At 40.2% G+C, this 19,987-nt stretch overlaps 1 protein-coding gene across 4 annotated transcripts in view; it reads left to right on the plus strand.

Annotated features, from left to right (window-relative positions):
• The window catches only part of Plcb1 (phospholipase C beta 1), a 680,822-nt gene that overhangs the window by 434,867 nt on the left and 225,968 nt on the right, over nt 1-19,987 (plus strand). Inside the window, exon 1 of one of the 4 annotated variants that reach the window (XM_031372016.1) lies at nt 10,397-10,471. The exons of the other annotated variants lie outside the window; for them this stretch is intronic. Coding sequence (XP_031227876.1) covers nt 10,412-10,471 — 60 coding nt within the window. The 5' untranslated portion in view covers nt 10,397-10,411. Of the gene's footprint in view, nt 1-10,396; nt 10,472-19,987 lie in introns of those variants that run through there. 4 annotated transcript variants of the gene reach the window in all.

Here is a 19,987-nt window from a genome sequence, read left to right on the forward strand (position 1 = left end):
ACAAAGGTTGAAGAGAGTAAACAAAATGCATGATAAATGTGGATAAATATGATATATGTGGATTCATCATCTGAGGGAAAGGAAAAGGAATATAAAAACCTAGACAAGATAACTTTAATGAACACACTATATTTTTTTTAAACATCGCACCATGACTACATCTTCCTCAAAAACCCCACCAATGCCAGTCACTGGTCTCATTTGGAGTCACATTCCCACGATCCATCATTATTGTCTTCTTGGCTTTAACCTCTTCTATTCTCCTGTGGACCTTAGACTTGAAGGCTGCGCAAGCACAGCTGTCACACCTCATTGTTCTCCTTCAGCATCATCTCTACACACACTCTTGCCCTATAGCTTTTTCTAGTTGTTTGGAAGAGCTGTTAGTTCTCCAAGTTTTGGTCTGGCTTTCTTTGGGTTTCCCTACCATTCAGAATATCTTTGGTGCTCAGAATACCTGTTCATATCTCAGTTAATTCCTGTAACATCCTCAACTACAAGGACAATCACTCTCTCAGAGACATCAAAGGCTACACACAGGTTGTAGGCTTAAATCTCTGCAGGCAGTACCTTAGGTGTGTTAATAGCTATACTGCACAGAAATAAGGCAGAGAAGATTAGAGAGGACGTTAGTCCCTCTGACCACCTCCATGGGCCATTCTAGTCAGTGAAGCAGCTCCTCCACGTCTCCAGATTGTTGGGAACAAGTAGGTACAAAACTTGATTGTGGCCAGAGTCACTAGAGAGGGTTATTAAAAGACTGGGCACACAGACCCAACCAGCAAGTCTGGAATAAACTCTGAGTATTTGCATGTCTGCCTATTTCCCAGGAGATTTGCATCCTGCAGATCTGTGCCTTGCACTCTAGCCTTGTCTGACCTCTGGGTCAAAAGAAGCTAGAGAATCCAGATAGGATGTTCAATATAGACAGCAGTTGTTTACATATACCATGTTAGACAAACAATTACAGCGATGAGCTGGATGTGATTTGGGGATTTCTATTGGCAGCTTTTCAGTCTAGATTCGTATTAAGGAAGATAAACATTGCAGTGAATAGAATCTCAGGGCTTGACCTCTGAGCACAATGGGGACAGCCCATCAGCTTACTTACAAGAGCCAAATCTGCATTCTTAAGCACATGTGTATACTCTCCAGTGTACAAACATTTCCAAGAGTCTTTGGGATACCTAAGAAGTATGGAGTCCCTGCATGACACTTCTCATAATAATGACTTATTTGTATCTCCACTCAGATTGCATTCTCAATAAGGTATCTCCACGTGCTGTGAAGGGGTCGGGGTAAGGAGCAGGAGAGGGGAGGGAGGGATAGAATAACATGATGGAAAATCATTAGGATGCCTCTTGTCTCCACCTCTGACCATGTAAGGAAAATTAAAGATCAAGGGGGACAGTGTAGGATGTAATTAGGGCAAATCTACATATTGCTCTGTATTCAAGGTCACCTCCCAAAATTCAACCCATTAATTAAATAAATGTGAAACAAGCAGTTCAACTATTGCTGAGGAGACAAGAGTGGGCTGTTGTGTTGCTGGAGAAAACAAGAGCATTGTAAATGAAATATTTCTCCAGCATAGAGGCCATTTTTTGCTTACTGTGGGAAATAAATAAGCAGGGGAGGAAATCCATATGAATAAGTCCCAAAATTAGGGACACAGGAAGGGACACAGGAAAGGGAAGAAAACACTTAAGGAGTCTAGATCTGAGATCTCAGCCATACTCTCCTGACACATGGATATGAGCCTGGCAGCCCCTTGACAATTTATGTAAGGTTTGGTCCATAAAATAAAGATGTCAGGATCACTCACCCATTAACATAGTCAACAATTGTATTAAGCTCTGCACAAGCTCTGTTTTGGTTGCTAAGGATAAGACAGTAAACAAAACAACGACTTTGCCATATGGAACAATTCTAGTGAGGGAGAGACAATCAAGAAAATCAAACATGAAGAAAGAGGAAACCTCAGTCAGAAAAAGGTCAAGTTGAAGTTGGATGTGTTGGAAAGTGGACAATATGTAGGCTGGTCACACCAGACATCTCTATTACCTAGGAAACGGGGGGAGGTTCCTTTTTAGGTTCTCAAGCTCCTTAATAAGAAACAATTTAAAAACAGACTCAGGAGGAGGTGTGGAAAGAGGAACCTACCATTGTAGAGAAGCTGTAAACACTGAAGGAGAAAGATGGAAAGGAAGAGAGAGATAGGCCATTTGCAGTGGAGTCAAAAAGTACCCCCCACCCCCATAGAGGGCTTGGTAAGATCGTGAATTCAGGGAAACAGTAAAAAGCCCAGAGTGCCTGAGAAAGCATGCTTATGGTTTTTTGTGTGTGTTTGTGGGTTTGTTTGTTTGTTTATTTGGCCAATACCTAGAAGAAAAAGAAACAGAAAGAAGGGAAAAGATGGAACTGGAAAGACACCTCCGTAGATAAGAGCACTTGAAGCTCTTGCAGAGGACCTAGGTTCAAATCCCAACACCTGTGTGGTGGTTCACAACCTTCTGTAACTCTAGTTCCAGGATATCCAACACTCTGTTTGGACTCTTCAGAGACAAGGCTCATAAGTGATATATAGACATATATGTAGACACCCATATATATAAAACAGAAGATTCTTTTTAAGAGAGAAATAAAATAAGAGTCATATATTTTCTGGATTGGGTGTCAGAAAAGCAGAAAAGGCCATGATGCAAGGACAGTGTGGAGGTCTGTGGCAAAAAAAGAGTTCTTTACCTCATCAGGGTGGCAATCTTCTCCTCTTCTTAGGGTGTGAACTCCTGACCATGCAAGTGGCAGACCCAGATGGGTTAACCCTAAAGAGGAGGAGAGCATAGTTTGTAATGTTTTAGGTCACCTAGAATATCAGACTTCCACTTAAGCTGAAAGATAGAACTTGGGTTCTATTAGAACTAGGTTCTTCCTAGTTTTAATTACGACAAGCTGCTTTGTCTTAATGACCTCAAGGAAGGCCAGGCACCTCCTGCTGCCTTCTCATAGAGTACCTTAAATCCTTAGAAAGGGCTTCTCTTTCTAGTGTTGCCAGACATTAGATAATTAATAACATTTAAAACCATCATGAAACTTAATGAAGCTCAATGAAAGATCAGCTAGGAAGTGACCAAATGTGGGTTGAGGTCCAAAATCAACCATGGAGGAGAGGTTTGCCCTTAGTGGATTCCAAGGTTGTTAATCCCTATAATATTTGTGAGTTTGTTATGCTTCAGCAAAGATTTGAAGCAGCTGAAGAAATAACCCAGGTATATGTTTGGACATAGAGTATTCCAGAAAGACAAACAGAAAAGTACAAAAGTTCTCCAGCAAGATAGAATTTGGTATGTCTAGAAACAACACAGGGTACACGTGTCAGCGACAGAGACAGCAAGACAGTAAGCCATAGATAGCATGGAAGGGCTCTACTTTTATTGTGAGTGAATTCGAAGCCATTAGGGAATTCTGAACTGAGGGCAGATGTGATCCGACTTAGTGTTTCTTCAGTAATGAGTGGGGTTAGGGGAGGGAGCGATATGGAAAAGCAAGTCAAGTAGAAGCTTCTGCAATACTCTAAGTAAGTGAACTGCCACTTACTGAAGCAAAGGAGAAAATTCAGAGGAAACCAAAGGGAGTCTGAATCTCCATAATTTAAAGCAAGATCCACCAACAGATACTTAGGAACTGTGTTACATAAAGGATAAAGAAATCAAAGATGTTGTTAGAATTTTGTCTTGAATGACGAGAAAGCTAGAAGAAACCCTTCCCGGCATAGGAAAGTTTAATCTAAACTGTAAATTTTGAGCTTGGGGTATATGCCGGAGATTAAGTTTTGATCATGTTCACTTTGAGATCATGAAAACTCCATGTGGAGGTGCTGAGTGGGAGGTTCATTATGTAGGCCTAGGGTTGAGCAACAAATGGGACAGGTAAACTTCTTGAACATGTTAGATACTTAATAGCATTTAAAATCATCATGAGACTTAATGAAGATGGATGAAAAATCAGCTGGGAAGTGACCCTAGAGAGAAGATCACCGACCTCAGAGTTGTGAATGCTTCAACATAACATAAGAGTCAGAAATAAAAGAAGCTGAAGGAGCCACCAGCAAGGTAACAACCATAAGTGTGTGTCATCGGAAGTCAGGTGAAAAAAGATTTCAAGGGTGAATGAAATACACTACATCAGTGTTGCTCACAGTTCCAAGAAAGACAAAGATCCAATATTGACAACTGGTTTTAATGACACCAAGGTCACCGCCAACTTGTTAGGACAACCTCAGTGGAGTCTCAGGTTCAAGTCCCTGACCAGAGTGACATGGGGAATTTGGGATGCAACAAGAAATCAAACTCAGTTTCCTTTTTGGAAAGTCACGAAGTATTGCACAAGGACATGGGAAAATTCCTGAGGCAGAGAGCAAGGTCAAGGTGCTTTGAAGGCCTGAAAGATAATGCCATCTTATATACTGGGGAGACTGTTCTTGTACAAGAAACCCAGGTGCTCACGTAGATAAGTGGACTTATTGGGAGGTATCTTTGACTAGACAAGAGAAAGAAGAGTTAGTACAGGATTTGAGAAAGTTCAGCCTGGGACCAAACTGAGCCAACCCTCTTTTTATAAGTGAGATTTTATGGGAGCATAGCAACTCCCATTTGCTTCCATATTGTCTAGGGCTGTTTGTACATGACAAAGGTGAGTTGTTATGATATAAATCACAAAATAATAAAACGTCAAAAATGCTACCATCTGATCTATAATTCCAAATGTCAGTGAGATATTTCATTTACCCTTGACAGCCTGTGTTTGATCTCCAGAACTCACATGGTAGAAGAAGAGAACCAACTCCCACAAGTTGTCTTCTGACCTCTATGTATGTGCTATAGCATGCACATGTACATATATATACATACACACATAAATATGCACTATACATACACATGTAATACATACATTCACACATACATACAATTACATATGTGCATATATATACACATACATATACACATACACACGCATGCTCACATACAACACACATACATACATACACACACACACACACACATACACACACACAGGCACGCACACAGTATGGGGGACAGACTGTTCCTATTCTACTGTCCAGAGAAGCTGAGCTTAGGTGGGAGCAATGGAATGGGCACTTTGCTTAGGTGAGGACAGAAGAATACACTGATGGTCTTAGTAGCTGAGCAGCATAGAAGATACTCTTTCTGATTACCTCCATTTTCTTATCACTGAAGCTAAATTTTGGTCTGCAGTCACTCAGTGAGAACAATGATTATTTGATTTCTCAAGCACTTTCTTTCACTAGTGAATTACTTTAAAGACCTGACTGGTAAGGTTACCTTGGACTGTAAAAGGCAGGACATTTACATCCATCCACAAAATTTGTGTCATTTCCAGTAAGCTATATGACTCATCAGAACCAATTTTTGATTGGACAGTGTGTCTTAAGAGAAAATGGTTTTCTTCTGCCTTCCCATTACAATTCTTTATTCTGTATCCTGTTTTTCTCTCCTGGTGTGGTAGAGAAACTGACTTGGAGGTATGTCCACTAGTATGTTCTAATCACATGAAGTGTAAGTGGCATCCTGTGAGCCACAGATTGTGAAATGCTGTAAGGCAGGGGCAGCCTGTCCCAGGTGCCAGGATCACCATATGCTAACATCCAACTTTGGGTCTCAGGGAGCCAGATTACAACTGCTAAGAGGACACTCATTTCCCAAAGAAGCTCAACCAGTAATGAAATCTGTCCTGGAATTTAGCCCAGAAGAATCTCAGTATATAAAGAAAGCAAAGGCACCACCTTACTCTTTTGCATTTAGAAAGCCTTATGTTTACCTTTAGGTCTAATGAGCTCCTTCTCTAGTCATCAGCAGTATAAGCTCTAGAGACGATGTTCTATGAAGCCTGGTACTTGTGGCCTAAGGAGAAACGGGTCTTATATGTGATGCCTGAGTGGATGGGTAATAGGAGACTCATCTGGTTGTCCTCGCTCTGATTCCTATTCCATGAAATTAGTGAGGGTGTCTGTCACCTGACAGGCAAGATACCAGGCTCTGATATGAAATACCAAATTGTTGGACACATTAGTAGGGCCCCCATTTGTGTGTATTGTAAATCACCACCTATTTTGTCAGACTTCGGTCTTAGTGTTGCTCTATTCTGTTGGGAAGCAGCATGCTCAACTGCTTTCAAGTCCAGTGGGTTGAGACAGAGATGTCCAGTAATTGCTGTGAGGGGAAATTGAATGTTGCTTAACTGCACAGGAATTGGCAGATGCAGCTGTTTTCATCTTTCTTTAGTAGTGACTTTTTCTTCTTTTTTTTATTAGATGTTTTCTTTATTTACAATATCTCCTTTCCCAGGTTCTCTTCCAAAAAGAAAAAATAAAAATAAAATAAAATAAAATAAGAAAAAAATGAAATTAAAAAAAAAACTAAAACAATCCCCTGTTCCCTCCCCCCTCCCCCTGCTCACCACCCCACCCTCTCCCACATCCTGGCCCTGGCATTCCCCTACACTGGGGCACAGAACCTTCACAGGGCCAAGGTCCTCTCCTCCCATTGATGATCAACTTGGCCATCCTCTGCTATACACATGCTGCTGGAGCCTTGAGTCACCCCATGTGTACTCTTTGGTTGGAGTTTTAGTCCCTGGGAGCTCTGAAGGTACTATTTAGTTCATATTGCTGTTCGTGCTAAGGGGCTGCAAACCCTTCAGCTCCTTGGGTCCTTTCTCTAGCTCCTTCATTGGGAACTCTGTACTCAATCCAATGGATTGCTGTGAGCCTCTACTTCTGTATTAGTTGGGTACTGTCAGAGCCTCTCCAGAGACAGCTATATCACATTCCTGTCAGCAAGCACTTGCTGATATCCACAATAGTGTCTGGATTTAATGATTGAATATGGGAAGGATTCCCAGGTGGAGCAGTCTCTGGGTTGTCCTTCAGTCTCTGCTCCATAGTTTGTCTCTAAAAATCATTCCATGGGTACTTTGTTCCCCCTTTTAAGAAGGAACAAAGTATCTACACTTTGGTCTTCCTTCCTCTTGAGTTTCTTGTGGTTTATGGATTATACTTTGAGTATTCTGATCTTGTAGGCTAATATCCACTTATCAGAGAACGCATACCATGTGTGATCTTTTGTGATTGGGTCACCTCACTCAGAATGATATTCCCCAGGTCCATCTATTTCCCCAAGAATTTCATAAATTCATTGTTTTTAATAGCTGAGTAGTACTCCATTGTGTAGATGTACCACATTTTCTGTACCCATTCCTCTGTTGAGGGACATCTGGGTTGTTTCCAGTTTCTGGCTATTATAAATAAGGCTGCTATGAACATAGTGGAGCATGTGTCCTTATTACATGTTGGAGCTTCTTCTGTGTATATGCCCAGGAGTTGTATAGCTGTGTCCTCTGGTAGAACTATGTCCAATTTCCAGAGGAACCGCCAAACTGATTTCCAGAGTGGTTGTACCAGCTTGCAATCCACCAGCAATGAAGGAGTGTTTCTCTTTCTCCACAACCTTGCCAGCATCTGCTTTTAACATTGATCTCTTCTACCTGTTTTCAAAGTATCTCTAAATGGCTTTATAGAATGTAGCCATTATTATCTTTCTTCTATTATTCCAGATTTATGAGTTGCATGTTCTCTGCTTTATGGGGAGAATTCACTAATTCTCTTTGTTACATAGTAATATGTTCTTTATGGTGTACTTGACAGACACCCTGACAGTTCCCAATTTAGAGCTATTACAATCCAGAAGCAATGCAGCTGCTTTTCCTGGGGGCATACATTGCAAAATGTAATTGCTGGTCATAAGTTTTTTTCTATGTTCTGCCTTAATAGGTATGGCCCATTTCCAGCCACATTTTTAAATGTTGTTTTACACACACACACACACACACACACACACACACACACACACACAGATGGGGACAGGAGAGAGAGAAAGAGACAGAGACAGAGAGAGAGGCAGAGAGAGAGAGGTAGAAGAGGGAGAATGGAGAGAGAGAGACAGAGAATATATTCTTCAAAACACATTGTGTGCACAGAGCATCAGTCTTAAGCATCTGCACTTTCTAAAGTGGATCCTCTGCAACTCCATCTTAGAGAGTTTAATTCACTTATTTGAAGGTTACAATGTGAGATTTCTTGGAACCTTCTTTAACTTCATCTACCTTTACTTTCCAACTCACCTGCCTTTCTGCGTAAGGTCTAGGCCTCATTTGAGATTCACCATCTTCTTTTCCAGCCAAAGATCTCCGTGAATCTTTCACTGTTCTTTCCATTTTATCAAAAACACCATCATGTTTTCTGCATGTATTATTCTGGACTTGCCTGCTGGTGTCTTCAACGCATTGCCTTAGATATATGAGCTGATGAAAGCAAAATAGCAGAACTTGTTCCCTCTTGGGATACAGAAATCAAGTTCCATTTTGGCATGTGATGCATAGGTGGTCAGGAAATGTCTTTAGTGGTGAGAGAAAGAATGAGAGAAAGAAGGGTTGGAGAGATGGATAGAGGGATAAAAGAAAGGTGATGCTTGAACATTGAGAACAATTGATAATTGATCATATAAAATGTCCAAGCCCCAGAGGCTTTGAGCGACATGGACTCTAAATCTCATGTTTCAGAGTAGAAGAAATTGAGGTTTCTCTATTAGATGTTTCAAGCTTTCTCCCATTGACGGTTCCCATGATTCTCTGTCCATAATTTTCAAAAATCTTCAGTAGGAAGACATGGGCAGTATCAATTACAATGACCTTTCTTTTTCTAATTGTTCCCAAACCCAACCTGTTCCCACAGAGAACCCTGGTTTTTGCTGCCTGTATACCCATTGGTCACTGTGAGCTTTTTAAAGTATGGATGTCAACTTCTGCATTCTAGCAGTTGGCACCTTCAAATTAAAGAAATGAGAGAAGTTGATACATAGAAAAGACTATTTTTTGTTTGGGGGGGATCAGCTAGGTACAGATGTAAACACCTGTAATCCTAGCACTTGAGAAGCTGGGATTTTGTATGGTAGATATAAGTTCAACACCTGAGTTACAGTGCCAAACAAATAAACAGAAGAAGAGTGGAGAAGAGAAGAAACTGTACTCTATGAAATAAAGATGAAAACTAAAGAGGAATTGTTAAGGGGATCCAACCAACCAGTTCTGGGCCATTCTTATTTTGAGAACTTGATGCATAAAAAGTTTTGCAAGTTTTTCTTTGATGTTCTTCAAAATTAATAGTATTACATGTTTTAAACTAATCCTCAAAGATAAAAATCACATTTATTCTTATAACAGGGGCATTTACAATATACATTTTACTTTCATTTCAGGATCAATTTGTGATAATTGAAATTTTTTAAATGAAAAATAATATAGGAAAAAGAAACTGTGCCATAAATTATATTCCACCGTGTTTAGAGATGTTGTGTTTGATTTTATAACAGGTTGTATATATGCCAAGAGACATGATGTACAGACACCACATTGATTGTATTTTATGAGATCTTCATTTTTTTTCACTTTACATTCTGATCACTGTCCTCCCTCCTGGTCGGCTTCCGCATTCCTTTCCCTCCTCCCCTTCTCAGAGAGAATGGAGAACCCCTGCACATCCCTCAACCTCTGCACATCAAGTCTCTGCAGGGCTAGGTGATTCTTCTCACAGCTGAGTTAGGGGGACAGATTCCACAGGCAGGCAAGCTTTAAAGATAGCCCCCAGTTGTTGGAAGACCCACATGAAGACCAAGTTGCACATCTGTTACATATGTATGGGGAGGTCTAGATCCAGATGGTCTATGCTCTTTGGTTGGTGGTTCAGTCTCTGAGAGCCCCCATTCTTTATTGCTTCCAAGTACATTGCAACAACACATGCCTATGTCGTCTCTCCATTTCTCCCACCAATCATCACACAGGCTAAGCTCAGTCCACTGCACTCTTGATCTGATAGCTACGTGTGTCTGTCACTGGAAAATACAATTTTCCCCACTTTCTGTGCCTGAATTTTGCAAGAATATTAGTCAGATAAATCCTAAATTTTACATTGTGGAAATATCATCCATGTGGAAACTCTTATAAAAGATTAGAAATTCAGAAGTCAAAAGAGAGAGACTCATAGTAGAAAGCAAGGAAAGGGCACCTTGGACTCCATCTCCTCCTTACACCATAGATAAGCCATAGCAGCTGTCATTCTGGAACTGTGGAGAAAAGCACCTCTTGCCTTCTGTCTTTCAGGTCTCCTTTCTGCATGTGTTAAGCATGAGCTGCTTGGAGCCAGGCAGGATTCCACATAGAGACCCCTGAGCAAAAGTGAAGGGAAAGTATAAAGCTGGTCAGAGAAATGCTTGAGGTATCTGATTGGGAGCTACCTTGTGTCACAATAGCCCTAGAAATGCAAGACAGAAAGCCAGCTCAGCAGTGGCATCTTCTCTCCTCATCTATCCACCTCCAGGTACAAAGACAAGATGCTTCCACCTTGCTCCTTTGTGTCACTGGCTTCAGAGGCCTGGTAGCTGATATGTCTTGAGTGTGTTATCTTGGAACCAGGGCTTGAAGTAGACAGGCTGATACAGAAAGAGAAACATAGTTAAAAGGAATGAAAATAGAAGATAATTAAAATGATGATGATGATGATGATGATGATGATGGTGATGATGGTAGAAAAGGAGAGAGGGAGGGAACAGGAAGGAAGAAAGAAGAGAAAAGAAAGATAAGTCACTGTTGGTTTTTTGCAGGGAAGAAGATCTTGAAGACAATCTGACTGTGTCTTATGTTCCACTCCATATATAAAGTCCTGGAGAAAAGCAATTGCTTGGCGCCCATTGAGAAAGACTGGTGTCTCTGCCTTGGCATCAGTCACACAGTCTTGAGGAGCCTAGCTAAGTGTTCCCAATGAGTAATCTGTACATCGCTGAAGATGAAAAGAAGTTTTTGAGACTAACTTATTAGTGATTGTTCTCATTGGCAGTAAAATAATATCCACTGGCTCAAACAAACATTTACTTACCCATTGTTTGTCCTGCACAGTTCTGGGTGCTAAGGTTAGAGAAATAACTGAACACAAGGAGAGGAAGTAGACTGAGAACCAAAATAATCGGGACAGGTCAACTGCAGAGGAGTGGGGAGTGCTGGAGAGTGGGAGGACGACTGATCTTTAAACACACTGTTTAGAAGACAACATATGATGAAAACATGAGGTAGATATGGGAGACAGGATCCCGAGAATGCCCAGAATGATGACAGAATTCAGGGGCCAGTGTAGTTGAAGACAAACAATGTGTAGGTGCAGAGAAATGACAGGATGCTAGTGATGCCAGTCCAGTGACAGCTGGCACTCTGAGAACCACCTTTATTGTCAGTGACCAGGGGATGGGTGTGGTGTGCCACACTCTAACCATATTGCTCTGGTTCTAGACATACAAAAAAGAGAATGAAGAATGATGCCTGAGTGCTTGGGCTAAAGTCTAAATAGAGACTAGACTCAGAATCTATTTCCAAGGCCAAAGATTTGTTGTTGGTTTTGCTGTATAATAAAAGACAAAAGAGGGTCTACAGGATGACTACAGGGATTTTTTTTTTAGCAAGGGGAAAATCAGAAAACATCCTCAGAGCAATGAATTATGAGCACTGGGACCTCTTTCCCTGCTTAAGATATTATGAAAGAGGTAAGAAAGGAATGTGAGTACCGATCACTAAGAGAATGATAGGAGTCATTAAGAAATGCTTAGATCTGTTGAGACACATCTCCTACTGTTTGAGCTTGGGTCATCAAGCATGGAGTGAGATAGGAAATGGGGTAAGAAGGAGGGCAAAGGGAGATGGAGAGCAGCATGCATGAGGGCATTGGTTCAATGAGGAAGGAACATGCGTATGTTTATGTGTGGATGTGCACACACGGGGGTGGGGAGAGAAAGAAAGAAGTGAGCATTAACGGAAGGAAAACTGACAAATTGCTATCCCCTCATTCCTTCCTCCTGCTTGTGCAGAATAATTGGTAACCAGTTACTTCCAGTGACACACATTTCAGAATTTATCTTTTAATAAAGTGAGCAAACTCTTTAGACAGTACTGTGATGTGGTGTGTAGCATAGGAGTCAGGGAGCCGAGGTAACAGTAGCACAGAAAGGTAACAGTTTCTATCTGTTTATTATTTTCTTGTGTTTTCCACTGTATATCAGGAAACATAAAAGGTTAATAGTCTTTGTCATTAATAGATCCAGGCTAATAAAACCAATGTCGCTAGTTATCCCCTCAAACCAAAATGTTTGCCCATCCTTAGCCATCCATGTGTTTTCTGGAGAACCTATAGCCAGAAGTCATATTTCCTCCAGAAACACCTAACAACTTCGACTTACCTATGACTTCCCCTGTGCAGATATACACATTGGAGCTAAGTAGATAGGGGTGGATGTACTGCTGGCACAGGTGTCAGTGGGTTTCCATTAGGTCAGGGAGTGGCAGGGTAGCACCGATGGACCCTCCAGCTCAGAGATAGCATATAGCAGCTCTGCAGTGCCATGTAGCAAACTTTAAAGCCATCTAGAAGAGAGCACAACAATATGAAAATAAATGAAGTGCCAAAAGCAAAGAAGGCACAGAGTAGCTCTTGTGCCCATGGAGGGGCTAACAAGATCAAGGTCTTTACCAAGGGCCAAGCCTCTCCTCACTTCAAGGAAAAGAATCAAGTCTACTAGCAGGTTTAAAATGAAGTCGGGAGGTATAATTAAGGTATTTTAAACAGATTGCTTTCCAAATGAGAAAATTACATTTTGCCTGAATTCCTTCATTATGTTATATGTTAATGAGGAACTACCTGTGAGTACTTAAAACCCAATTTTCCAGGAACGCAGTTTTAATTTTGTCAAACACTTCAGTTTAGCAAATAAGCAATCCCATTTACCTCCCAAGCAATGGTGATTGTTCCCTGCTTCCTTCTTGAAGTCTCTCCCACTGTGGAATTAGCTGTGATCTTTCTTTCTTTCTTTCTTTCTTTCTTTCTTTCTTTCTTTCTTTCTTTCTTTCTTCCTTCCTTCCTTCCTTCCTCCCTGTCTTTCTTTCTTTCTTCCTTTCTTTTCTTCTTCCTGTCTTTCTTTCTTTCTTTTAATCTTTCTGCTTTAATATCTTCAAACAGAATTTCTTTTAGAATAAGCAAGGTTAGATAATTACTATAATAACAGAACCTGCTTGCATACACTTATTGTCTGGTTCTGGGTCAGCCACAGGCAAAGAAACTATTAATGCCAGGACCATTAGGATTAGAATAATACCAGATATTTTCATAAAAGTGATATTAGGCTATTGGGGGCTACTGTCCCAAGCATATGGCCAGTTGACATGGAGCTATAGGTATGAATCATTGAGGGTTCCATCCACAAGGAAGGAGTCAGGAAAGTAGCTGAAAAGAGATTTATCGCGCCCCTGCCCACCCAGCCGATGCTAAGCTCATGATAACAGCACAGACCTCCCTCATCTGATTTCAAAAAGCATATGTAGCTGCCTTTTTTCCATCTCTTCATTGGTGGGGGCTGGATGTTTTAGTACATTTTTGGCTCTGTAACAAGATAACTAAGAGTTGAAAATTGTAAAAGATAGAGGTTTATTTGTCTAAATATGTTCTGTAGTTTGAAGTTTAACTCTAAGGAGTCACATCTAGCTAGCACCCTGGGCACTAACACAAAAGGCAAACATGTTTCTGTGGAAAAGACATGAGAGGTGTCACATCTTTTAATCTCACTCTGTGTCACTAACTCAGTCCCATGAAAATGAGGACTCCCTCACACAGCAGGATTTACCATAATCCCAAGAACACCATTCATCTTCCTAATGACCAAGTCACATCTACACCACAATAACAATTAAAATTCAGCATGATTTTCAGAGGGGACAAACCTCATTCAAACTGCAAAAAGGGGAGTTATTTTTTTTCCACACTGTTCTCTTCAAGATAGACTTAGTCTAACTTCACTACATCAAACTTTTCCTGAATGTCAGACAAATAACTGTTCTAAAGTCAAGGATTGTTGTAGACCTAGCCCCTGCCCAAAACAAATGAAACAGTGGACCTCTGCATATGCAGTGTGCTTCCAGGCATACGAATGCTTTTCTAGAACTGCACCATTTAGCACAGTGTTGTTTCTCTTGACTGCAAGAAAGTGGTTGAGTCTCACTTCTTTACGATGTAACACAAAGCATAAAACAAGGTGTGGAGCAGGCCAGAGCTGCCAGGGCACATGCTCTAAACCCCAGCATTTTGAAATGCATACTTTGATTCTTGGAATACTCCTTCAGACATATTAAACCTAACATCTAAAAATCCCATCCCAACACAGTGTACATTACAATAGGAAACATATAAAGTCACCATCACCAACCCTGTAGCCAAAAGTGATGTTCAAAACTTAAAACTAGTGGGGAGACATGGGGATTAATGTCCAAAGACAAAAATTCTCAGACATAGAAATTTGTGTTTGCTTTTTTGTTGTTTTAACACGTGCATCTGTGTGGTCAGCCTAACTCAGTGACTAAGAATTTATCACCCAGTTCGTAGACACAATCAGACATAAAAAGTGAGATACCATATAAGTGAAGCAATGACACACACATTGTCCCCATGCTCTTAAACAGAATGCACTGTGTTTTCTACACTACTCCTTCTGCATATTGATTCACTTAGCTCAGGCATTGACCTCTTATGAATTACAAGGTTTTGACATGTATTAATTGTCTGAAACGTTAGACCAGTACATGGAGTGTTCTACAAAAGGTAAAGAAACCAGCCAGATACTCTGTGGTGACAGGCTCCATCAATAGGACAGCCACAGGAAAGACTCATAGTTAGAGCCAAAGGAAAGAGCTCCCCAGTCAGAAAGGAATCATGTCATCTGGAAAAAAAGTTTGATTGCAAACTCATTGCAAAACCAGTGAACAATGTCTCTGGGCTTTCATCTCTTAGCTTCTTGGTGAACTAGGATTATTCATGCATTTCATCTTCTACAATTTGTCCATCTTTTCTATAAATTACAATAAATAAATCAATGTCCTTGATCAGTTTTTCTATTTCCCAAGTTAGCTTGAGTTGCATACAAGTCAATGGTAGCCTAAAGGCATTTGAAGATAATGATGCATCTTTCCTGGATATTGCCTCAGCTAACAAATAAAATGTTTGTGACTTAACTCTGCTAATACCAGACACTAATACACTTCTTGTTTGGGATTTCTTGTGCCTGACATAGTGGCAATGGTATAGTCTTGTCATTCTGTGATCGACAATCACTTTTCTCTTTGGGTATGAGATAAAAATAAGAAGATTCTGATGGTAGGATCTGAGTCTTACTCTGTTACCAAATTTTAGACCATGAGTGTCAGAAATGTTTCTCACATTCTGAGTGTTCCATCTCAGAGTATACATGCAGTAACATCTCTTAGAGCCTTTTCTGGTTTGAACACAGACTGTGCACCACAAAGAACTTCTCTTATTGTGAAAAGATTCTTCACAGCACCACTAAGACAGATGCCCTGCATTGTGGATTCTCCTTCACGCAGTGTAGCATACTGAGGCATGCTCAGGCAGGGAAGGGCATTCTGAAGCAGCTATAGCATGTTCCTCCTCATTTGTACCTCAGGATGATACCACATGTGGGATGTAGTTGGAAATCATTGTTACAAATACAGCAGTTAGCAACTATCAGTAAGTAGAATATGAAGTATTTAAACTGTATGACAAATGTTGAAATATCCAGCTTTAAATTATGACAAATCCCAAGACCTTTTTGAAACTCATTATGTGAAAGAATAGAGAAATTTATAAGGGACAAAGGATACTTAGGCCAAGAGAGCTGCCATGTTAGGAAGTGCTGATGTGTGCCATTTTAGATTTTTCTAGGCTCATGGAACATGTAACATCAAGAAACAAACTCTAATATAAAAGATGAATGCTGGTGATAATAGTGAGTTAATGTAGGTTGATTGAGTCTAATGCATCTACCATTCTGGTGGCCGACATTTAATAATGAAACAGGCTATTCATCTGGGAGTGAAGGTAAGACATGGAAACCCTTTGTGCCTGCCACTCAGTTTTGCAGTGAAATTAAAATGGTATTAAAATGTTTATTGAAAATGTAATTACAAAGGCTGAGGAGATAGCTCTGTGAATGAAATGCTGGCTCTTTGGTTCTTATGCACACACATAAAGCCAGCTGTGACAGTGAGCATCTGGAATTAGAGTGCTGGAGCAGAAGGCAGAGACAGGCCAGGGCCTAGGGCAGCCAGTGTAGTCAATGAGCAACCTCCAGAATCAATGAGTGACACTGTCTCAAAAAATAGGGGAGAATGATAGAGTACTCAAAGTCAGTCTCTAGCTCTCTACCACACATATGCACACATACATACAACAGATCAGCATAGCTCACACACATATGCATACACCACACACAAAAGAATTTTTCTTACATACATATATACATACATACATACATACATACATACATACAATAAAGGTGCCAACGCATGATCCTTGCTAGTCCTTTACAGCAGTATATAGTTATATTATGTATTATTATATACATATGTATATGAATAGGAAGATACTCTAGAATATTTTCACCTCCTCAAAGAATATTTTGAATGAATATTTGTGATGGTTTGTATATGTTCGACCCAGGGAGTGGCACTATTAGAGGGTGTGGCCCCATTGCAATAGGTGTGGCCTTTTGGAATAGGTGTAGTACTGTGGGTCTGGGTTTTAAGAACCTCATCCTAGCTGCCGGGAAGCCAGTCTTCTACTAGCAACCTTCAGAAGATGTAGAACTTTCAAGTCCTCCTGCACCATGCTTGCCTAGATCCTGCCATGCTCCTGCCATGATGATAATGGACTAAACCTCTGAACCTGTAAGCCAGCCTCAGTTAAATATTGGCCTTGATCATGGTTCACAGCAGTAAAACCCTAAGACAATATATATTTTTGAAAGAGAGTACACTTACCTTTACTTTTCCAGCAGGAGAATATAGGGTTGAAAGCATTCCCTAGGAACTTGACAGACCACAATGGCATAAGATCCATTTATAACATGAAGCTGCTTCTTGCTTCTGCAAACAGCAGTGGCACTGAAACTGGTGTATGTGTTTGAGCCCAGCCATCAAGCAAGCAAGACTCCACCCCTTTTTTAAAAAACAGTGAAAAGAACAATGAAGATAAAAGTAGGTTGAGATTGTAAGTATGGGGCTGGAGAGAGTTAAGAGCACTTCCTTTTTTGCAGAGGACCAAACAAATACATCAGAATATCAGTATGAAATTTGAATAAAGGAAAAAGAAACAAAGTAGCTCCCAAATACATAAAGCAGTGCTCAACTACATTGGTAAGTCATGATGTCAGTTATAGCCGTGATGACTCCTAGGCGGTCGGCTGTGTCAAGATGAAGCTGAATTCCTCCTTCCCTGCCACTGGCTGTCAGAAAGTCATTGAAGTAGATGATGAACAGAAGCATTGTACATTCTATGAGAAGGGCATGGCCACAGAAGTAGCTGCTGATGCTCTGGGAGAAGAGAATTCTTGAGGCTTTCCTAAGACACGATGAAGTATAAGGCAAACATTTCTAAAGAAATAAACACAAATATCCATCCATAAAAGTAGAGATTCTCAAATTACACATTTCTGTAGTGAAAGAATGTGGGAGTTAAAATTAAGTGGGCCTATATAAAATACCATTGTTTTAAAGAAACAATATTGATTACAAACAGCCTATAGCTAAGAAACAGATGCACTAATTTCAAACATACAGGGGGCCCTAATAAGTGGTAGGAAACATTGTCGAGAAGAGGTCCCATACTGTTTGCATTTCAAGGGTCAGTTCCATTAAAATTAGTTACCTCTGCCATTACAACATGAAAACAGACAGACATACAAAAATGAGAAGTGTGTCTATGTTCTAATAAAACTTTATTTATAAATCAAACAGCAGGCTTGATTAATCCCCCCCAACCTTAGTCTACTGACCCCTATCTATACTATTCTCTTCAGAATACTTATAAAAATAGATGTGGTGTTGATATTTACCTTTCAAAGTAGAACTTGTTCCTGGAAGGGAAAAAAAGGGAAACGTGGGAAGAATCAGTATAAACTGTATTGCAAGAGTTTGCAATGTTTTAAGTATATATTTTTAAAAACACATACTATGTGTTTTGTATGTATAGCAAAATGAATGAAATACTGAAAAATAAAAGGTAATATAAATGCATTAGAACATTCCAAATACCATGAATCAGGGGTAGTAGAAAACTGAAACGTTGACAAAAATGACATTTTCTTTCAAAGACACTGTGTGTTGATTCATCTTAGCCAGAAGCTGAATTTGCCCTGGAGAATTCCTTTCTGTTCTCAGAACTGGGAGCATTTAATTGATCTACCACATTGGCATGGTTGGGATTTGGACGAAAGACAAGGATGAGTCATGTTAGGGCTCAACTTTTCTCTTTATTTTCTGTACATGAACTAAAGGAAAATGTGAGTTGAGCTGGTGCCCATCTCCATCAGGGCTACAAAACATCAGCTCTGTGTTTTGTGGTGGGCCCCATATTCTGTCCATTATATTTTTTTCTTGTTTCTCTCCAACTGTGTTTACTTCATCCTTGTTAGGTAGCGGTAAAGTGTTCGCAAGAGGCAAGGGCAGGTTCAAATTCCAGGTGTCCCTAGCTATCTGTGCTAACCAAAGCTAGGTATTGAACAACTTTGTATCCACTTTCTCATCTGTTGATAATAGACTGTCTTTCAGATGATATTGTGAGGATTAAGAGTTGGTTATTTACAAATGCTTACAAGTAACCTGGCCATAGGAAGTTGACATAGAATTTAGTTCAGTGGGTATATTTATCTGTTTGATTGTGTTGCTTAGTTTGAATTTTTCTAGAGCAACACAACAAAGTGCACAGCATCTAAAAATTCAGGTTTGGAGTACAAGAAACGAGTGATCTGATCCTAAGCAGTATTAACCCTAAAACATAAGTTATAAATGCTTTGAATCCATGAGCCATTCTGTAAAATAAGGATGGTAGCTACTCATCTCCTAGTAAAAGACTGAGAGTCGGTAACTGGATGCAAAGATCTTTTTTTTCAGAATACAGTAAACATTCAAACAGCTGTTATCAGTGTAACTGATCTTTGTGACTAATAAGTGTTCATAGTACTAAGCAAACACATATGCCACATACATGTTTAGAAATGACATGCCACAAATTCTATGACATTGCTTTAGAAATAAAAGGGCACCACCTTCTTGACATGGTAGAAAAAGTATCTTTTGACCTGTCTAAACTGGCTCTTGAGAGGAGAAGGAATAGACACGGGAACACTGAAACTTCAGCAGATTCAACGGCAGATGGTCTTTAGGGTCATGTTCTCAGGTTAAGATCTTTGTCCTATGAGTGAGATTAAGCCTGAGGCAGGAAATGTCCTGTAAGAAGTTTCAAGATTTAAATAGCTGGAGCCAAGCCAAGTGGAGTGACTGTGAGTACTTGGTTTCCTTGGAAAGGAAAAGAGCAGTTTCTGTAGAGCAAAGGAGCTGCCCTGCTAGTAACTAAGACTCAGCATTAGATTTATGAAGACAAGGCCCCAGTAAGATCCCTTGGCTCTACGGTGAAGCATATTCCGTAGCCTCATAATGAGTTCAAGTTGGAAGTCCAAGAAACCAGTAATTTGATCCCAAATAGTGACTCTGATTTCCTTATACTTCATTGTACTCTGGCCCCTTCTCTTTAGCCAGGCTGTGCCTAACACAACTGAAGGTCTTTGGGAGCTACACAACAGCCCCCAAATCATTTATTTATTTAATTGAAGAGGGAATAAACAAAAGACTGTGCTAAAGCTTCCCAAGTCAGATCCTGCTCCTTCACAGGACTGCTTTTGGCCTAGCCATATATTTAAATGTTGACATGTATAAATCACATAAAGGTTTACTGAGTTAGTATAGATTCTGA

The sequence above is a fragment of the Mastomys coucha genome, unplaced genomic scaffold (assembly GCF_008632895.1).
Source record: "Mastomys coucha isolate ucsf_1 unplaced genomic scaffold, UCSF_Mcou_1 pScaffold15, whole genome shotgun sequence".
NCBI classification, from domain to species: domain Eukaryota; kingdom Metazoa; phylum Chordata; class Mammalia; order Rodentia; family Muridae; genus Mastomys; species Mastomys coucha.